At 40.7% G+C, this 7,165-nt stretch overlaps 1 protein-coding gene across 6 annotated transcripts; it reads left to right on the forward strand.

Moving 5' to 3' along the window:
- Window positions 1–1,197: 1,197 nt before the first annotated feature.
- LOC117417248 (zinc finger protein 64-like) lies at window positions 1,198–6,965 on the forward strand. Of its 6 annotated transcripts, none has more exons than XM_058991159.1 (6): window positions 1,198–1,222; window positions 2,997–3,164; window positions 3,724–3,870; window positions 4,700–4,762; window positions 4,992–5,243; window positions 5,415–6,965. In XM_058991159.1, exons 2-6 carry the CDS (start codon window positions 3,116–3,118, stop codon window positions 6,860–6,862), a joined length of 1,959 nt encoding a protein of 652 aa, XP_058847142.1. In that variant the 5' UTR covers window positions 1,198–1,222; window positions 2,997–3,115; the 3' UTR covers window positions 6,863–6,965. The 6 variants fall into 6 exon arrangements, with proteins under 6 accessions (XP_058847142.1, XP_058847140.1, XP_058847139.1 ...); XM_058991157.1 differs by lacking the exon at window positions 1,198–1,222 and adding an exon at window positions 1,379–1,484; XM_058991156.1 differs by lacking the exon at window positions 1,198–1,222 and adding an exon at window positions 1,547–1,583.
- Window positions 6,966–7,165: the final 200 nt, after the last annotated feature.

Below are 7,165 nucleotides of genomic sequence, written 5' to 3' on the forward strand. Positions count from 1 at the left end.
TAAACGATTACAGATGACTATTGCCTGCAGCTGCTACCTCGTTTACCTTCCAGGTCAATACATTCTCGCACTGGAGTCTCGTCTTTTTCCAGGCTGATTGACTTCCCGACCCAGGGAATGAACTGTCAGGACAATCTGTCCAAAGCCTTTCCCTTTCGCTACTTTGTATCCTCACAGGTCGAGAGGGAGATTTACGACCAGAACTCATTATATTTCCGTCACACACCCACAGGCATTGTTTCCGTGTACACTAAATCTGAGATTCCTGTGTGAAAATAACAGGGTTATTTTTAACATGCATATACTTTTATTAGTCATGCGTCCTGGTTATTTCACCCTCTTTATCTTTCTTCAAAATAACAGACTCTGTGTGATCCTTTTAAGTATAAACATTAGGTAAAGATTAGACTGCAGTTTGCGCAGCTTTTTTATAGGGTTAATGGACTTCTTGGACCATCTTGTATAAAGATGTATGGGAAATGTAAAAAACATCTAATTATATTACAGACCCTTTGTTTTTAATTCTAAATAAGACAAGTTTGGTTTTATTATTTTTATTTCGTTGACTTGTGCACCTGGCATCTCTGTATCAATATATCACATAATTGGTGTAAATTTGTAAGAAAAATACAATGTCAAATAAATAAATGTCAAATTCTTTGTGCAGATTTGGTGACAGTCACAATCAGATTATTTAGACAGGAGCTCCCTCTACTGGATATAATTGTAATTTCTATTGTTGGCTAACAGCCGCAGATCCTTGCTGGGCTTCATGATGAGAAATAATCTGACAACCACAGGATGCACGTTTTCAGTTAACTCAGCCCTCACCCCTACAAGCTTGTCTACGTGTTATTTGAAACACTAATACTACCCTGCACCCCACATTTGGGAGAGAACAGCCCCGGTGATGAGTTCAAACATCCATTTTGATCCCTTAAAGTCAGTATCTACTCTGTTTCTTCCGGGTGTCTTCCTAGTAAGGGCTAATTACTAAGTGTCTTGGTCGGCCCTTGAGCTTGTCTCATTGATATAACAAAGATAAAGCAATGGCTTTCACCGAGTAATTAAAAGATAGTCTCTGTACATGAGAATCTCCCAGATTCAAGATAACAATTCATTATGTGAGTCATCCCAGCGTGGCTGAAGAGACGCCTTCATCGGAGGGGATGGAAGTCGTAAGAACCGACATTTCGGGATAAACAGTTAAATGTCTGAGCTAGTAAGAACTCCCAAATAGACTGCTTTACTGGTAGTTTAACATCACATCTGAAAAAAAATGAGATATAATAAGTACTTGTTTTGTGTAGTTGCAGCTAGCTGCAAAATCTGTCATTAACCCATGGACCTTTGGTATGTGTGGTTTAATTTACACATGCTGCTAAATGAACGGTACTGCCACTAGTGGAAACTGATCACTGCGCAATGATGGGTCTAAACAATAAACTACAGCTCTAAACAGGACAGAATGGATTCAGTCGCAGGTGAAAACGATGTGCTTCGGAATTTAGTTTAACTTTTTTTTACATGCTGTCAGTTCACGTAACTGCTCGGTTTAACCATGTTAATTAAAAGAAAGCAAGGTATTAATATAATTATTGTATCGGGAACAAATATGTAGTGTTTGTTGGGTTACTTTTAGGTTAGCACAGACTCAGAAAGTACGGTAAGAACTGTTTTTTGCAATGCTGTCCGTGCAGTACTGTACTTGTTTTTAGGCACACTCATGTACCCGGCGTTGTTAATTTAATGACCCGACATTAATAAAGCAAATACAATTATAACATCTCCTTCTGAGGTACGATGTGTTTACATATCCCATTGGCGCCTGGAACCAATTACACACAGTGTGTTTATTGTTTTGTTTTAACACACGTTTCACAGTGTTCTTTGCTAGTTCCCATAAACACGCCGGAAAATGTATCGTTTTGTCTTAAAAAGTAACCACTATTACATCAGTATTACCATCTTCTATCGTCGTCCCCACAGGTGTTTGAAAGCAGAACTGCACCTTCAACAGTTTGCCGAAAACAAGCGAGGCACTGTCGTGGAAAAGCAGTAAAACGATTCTGTCTTTAAATGAATTCCGACAGTGAAGGGGGCTGGATGCAAAAACAGGACGGATTAAGATGAAGTTAGGACACTAAATTATTTATTAAATGATATTTTCTAACGTTTTGCAAACGAGTAGGGCCAGAGCTAGTGGTGTCGGATACATGGCATCGTTTAATGCTACTGGTAGGTATTTTCAGTTGTAAAAGTTAATCGTTTTTTGTTTTCTAATTTATAGCGCAGGACAAATAAAAGTTACCTAACGATACCGTTGGTAAAATAAACAATAATTATATTTTATTTTTTTTAAACCAGCTGGAAAGTGACTACAGTATGCTGTTGCAGTTTTTACCAGTTATGGCGACAAAACGAACCAAATTTGACATGGTTTAACTTGTGTGCGTTCTATAGTGTAGTCCTATAGTCGCCAAACAAACGATCTATCTATGAACAGTGATTAAATATAAATTGTTTACAACACAGCACTGGTAAAATATTGAATGATCATAATTTGCACGACTGGTGTTGGCAGTGGCACCCCTCCTAATACAGACATCGATGTAGTGTGTTTGACTTCATTTTGATTAAAGTGCAGACTAAGGTCACGACGTCATGTGATAGGGAGAGTTGCTGTCAGTGCTCAATATGTGGAGTCAGGTATAGCGGGAGATTATATGGTAATGGCAGGATACGTGGTCTTTATCAGGGTCAAAGTGAAAAAGAACAACAGGGTAAACACTGAGGTACAGTAGCTGGGAGCCATAGTTAAGAGACTGTGTGCCTCCTAAGTTAAGAGTTTATAGGCTGTTCTGCCAGTGAATGCAAATGCAAGTGGATTGGGGCAAATGGGAACCATGACCCTCCTTAACCAGTTCTGCAGGTTTGTTTTTATATATGAAATGTCTCTTTGAATAACTGCTGCTGTATTTGTAATTGATCTGCAGTTTCTGGAGGAACCCAAGTTCTGGTCGAGGTTGGTCCAGATATTCACATCTGTGGAATCTGTAAGCAGCAGTACAATAACTTTGAGGACTTCCTTGCCCACAAACAAAATGGATGCCAAATGACTCCAACCGCCCCGCCTGCCCCTAGCAATGTGGAGACTGTCTCAGGTACTGTTTGTCTGCCTGTATGTGTGTGCCTGCCTGAGTCTTAACCAGCTAGTTATTCCACTTAATGTATAATGGCAGCTTGGTTTGACTTGGTCTGAAAGATATGTCTAGATACTAAAAATGAAAACGTTTTTATTTAATTAACTTTTTGAGCAGTAATGAAGCAGGTTTCTAATTCTGCCCTGATTTGAGATTATTTTTAAACTGGACTGTTTCTAAATTGAATATCATGACACCTCGTTTCTAAATTGAGGTAGATGGTTTTCTGCTACGAATATCATTTTTTCTGCTTTGCTTTTCATGTTTATATATATATATTTTTTATGGTACAGCTGAATCACCTATTTTTATGATGACCTTAGCAGGAACAGTCTTGAGGTGGCTTATTACACTTTGTAAATAGTACAAATTCTTAACCTCAGTTGAATCAACTGCAGGTTTCCTTATTTTAGGATGTACAATGCATTTTTAACAGAATCTGTCGTTCAATTTTGCCAGAGTTATATGCATCAGAGAACAGGTCAGAAGTAACTTTTTTTTTTATTTATTTAATAAATAGATGCCGCTTCAGAGTGTGTCTTTGAAGAAGGTTACCAGTCATGTGTACCCAGAGGCAATAAGAAGGTTGAAGTGAAAACACAAAAAGGATCTTCTAAAAAAAACAGACCTGCACTGCTGTCAAAGAGGCTCTGCTGCTGCTTCCAGGGTAGGTATGGGTTTTATTCCTGATGGTAAAAAAGGACTTGCACTAACTGGGGCTTCATGAAAGAAAATGTCAGCAGTTTGACAGGGAATCTTCTATTGCATCTTTGCACCAAACCCACTTTGCATCTTACTTTTACGGATGTTTTCCCAGTCCCAGATTACACTAATCTTGGACTACATTACCTAAGGCAACATTAGGTAGTCCCAGATCAGTGCTCACGTGGGTCTGTGAAACCAGATGTTTGTCTGAATGCAGGTTTTGTGTTGGAATATGTCCCTCCACTTCTGCCGTACAGCGTCAGTTAAGATCAGTTTACTTGATTATTCCACATCCTGTATCACAATGTATTGTATTCTGACCATTGTACTGTGGTTAACTATTATATTGTATTTGCACTATACTTGTGATATCAATTTCAAGGCTATTAAATGAATATTGTCTGTAAAATCTAAGAAAGGATTTTATAAGTATAAGCTATGCAGTTATGGGAGAGGCATTTAAATGTGTCTTCAGGAATGGAAATAACTCCTTTTGCATAGCAGTTTCATCCTAGGTTTTACTATGGGCTTGACTAGCCACAATGTATAGGTAACAAGCTCAGGTGTCTTTTTAAGCTTGCAGAAAAAAACAAGAATTTATCAAACTGTTATGCAATGGGAGCCTTGTTTCCATCTGTGGTTTTAAAGATAAAATTACTGAATACACTACATTTTGTGTGTGAATTGCACACCTTAATTGTAGTTTCTGCATGGGCTCATACAAAGCCTTATTGTAGGCATGCTTGGGGAATTTCATACATTTCAATTGTTATATTGTATGTGTGTTTTAGGGTGCTCCTTCAAAACACAATATGGTCAAAAAGACATGGAAAGACATTTAAAAACTCACACAGGTATGTACTTTTTATTTTTAATGCAGAATGAACATTAGTTAACAAAACAATATGTAATTCGAATTCAGTATGGAAAGTTGTGCCATAAATAAAACAAATAACGTTCTAGTATACCCATACAGTGTTCAAATTTGGTATAAGACCATTTTCAGTCACCTGCATGGAGCAGACATCGGTCTTTAATGGTTTTAGGCCTTGACGTTTTATCTGTTTGTTTTTGTTTATGTAGGCGAGAAGCCATTCAAGTGTGATATATGCAGCAAGCTGTTCAGTCGAAAGGATAAGCTGACGATGCACAGTCGCTCGCACACCGGGGAGAAGCCTCACAAATGTAAATATTGCAGCTATGCAGCAGCAGACAGCAGCAGCCTCAAGAAGCACCTTCGGATTCACTACGACGAGCGCCCCTTTAAGTGCCAGATCTGCCCCTACGCCAGCCGCAACTCCAGCCAACTCACTGTGCACCTCCGCTCCCACACTGGCAAGTGATTCTAACTCTCTGTATCCTGATCACCAAGCTTACTTCATAAGGATATTGTATTGCTCATCTGCTTTATCTGTTTGGTTCCGGTACTGAGCAATACAAATTCTACATAACGGTGATTGTATTCTCTGTCTAAATACTGTCAACTTATTTTTTTTTTATTTGCAGGAGATGCTCCTTTTCAATGCCATCTTTGTGAAGCAAAATTCAAAATCAACTCCGACCTGAAGCGACACATGCGTATCCACTCCGGAGAGAAACCTTACAAGTGTGAGTTCTGTGAATACTGCTGTGCCATGAAGGGGAACCTGAAATCCCACATCCAGCTCAAACACAGCACAGAAAACGCATTCAAGTGCACACAGTGTGACTTCCAGTGCAGGAACAAGACTTCCCTTCGGCAGCATGCCAGGGAGCACCAGCCTGAGCAGCCGATTAAGTGTCTCAAATGCAGCTACTCCTGCTCCAACAAGACAGCCCTGAAAGTACACGAGAGGATCCACTCCGAGGATCGACCTTTCAAGTGCGAGTACTGCAACTTTGACACCAAACAGCGGAGCAACCTGATCATGCATGAGAAAAAGTTCCATGCCAACAAAGTTAAAACTAAGGGCCAAGGCAAGGTACGGAAAGTGGAGGTTTGCCCAAAGCCAGGACGCTCCCGCTATCGAGCTAAACTTGATGCCACACGGTCATTCCGGTGCGATATTTGCGAGGCGTCTTTTGTGAGGGAAGACTCTTTGAGAAGCCACAGGAAACAGCACGTGGATGCCCACATGATATCGAACACCGCCCTGGCAGTCCTGCAGATACAGATGCATCACGAGGACCAGGTGAGTTCTCAACCTCAATTGAATCAACTCCAGGTTCCCCTGCAGTCGAACCAGGTGTCTTCTTACAGCGATGGCCACCTGAAGATCCTCGTCGGCCACCAGCTCGGGCAGGAAAGCACTTTTGTGCACGCTGCGGTGGACGACAGTCAACACCAACCCAAGGAAGATTCTGCAATCACAAACTCTGCAGATCAAAGCAGAGTGGATGGAGTTAATGGCAGCCAGATGGTTCAGCAAGTCAACTTGATGGCGCCTGTGCAACACATGGTGCCTCACAATGAGGTCAATCCAATGGAACATCAGACCGTTCTTCTTACCCATATTGCTCCCAGTACAGGTGACGCTCTCCACCAGGCTCTGATTCAGACCACACAAGTAGCTGCCCTGGACTCTAATAACCAGACCTTCATTACAACCTGCTCAGACCTGGAAGGGCTCAATGCCCTGATTCAGGAAGGGGGCACGGAAGTGACAGTGGTAACGGAAGGAAATCCCAGTGTTTCTGTGTCGTCTTCCATAACTACACCGTCGATCATCTCCACTCTTTCTCAAGATTTGAAGCACAAGCAGGCCGTTGTCGTTCACAGCGGTTCCAGCTCAAATGAAGACACCAGTCTGATGGTTCCCAACATCAGTATAAGTACTCAAGGGGTGATCATTCATAGTTTACCTCTCGTTGTTTCAACTGCTCAGCAGCAATCTTTGGACCTGCTTTCCTCGCAGAACCTTTATTCGGAACCCCATGGTTCTTCAACAACTATAACTTTACAGGAGTCTGTATAGAATTGTGCAGGAAGGTTTAGCAACAATCATCAATGCTTTGCACTGTAACAACCATCATGTGTGTTGGCCATATGGAATAAAGAGAGTTGTGTATTGAACTATAGCCAAGTGTCTTATGATCATTTAAAAAGAGTTTGTAAAAGATGACTGACTATCAACAAGGCTAACAGGGTTGTATAATCGATTTGTATCTAATGGTTTAAACATGAATAGAGTAGTTGTGTGGCAGCTGCACTGCAAATTAATACTTCTGTAACACAACAATGTGCCTTTAAAAGTGTTGTCAGAATGACCAATGACCAT

This window comes from Acipenser ruthenus, chromosome 18, assembly GCF_902713425.1.
Source record: "Acipenser ruthenus chromosome 18, fAciRut3.2 maternal haplotype, whole genome shotgun sequence".
Classification (NCBI taxonomy): domain Eukaryota; kingdom Metazoa; phylum Chordata; class Actinopteri; order Acipenseriformes; family Acipenseridae; genus Acipenser; species Acipenser ruthenus.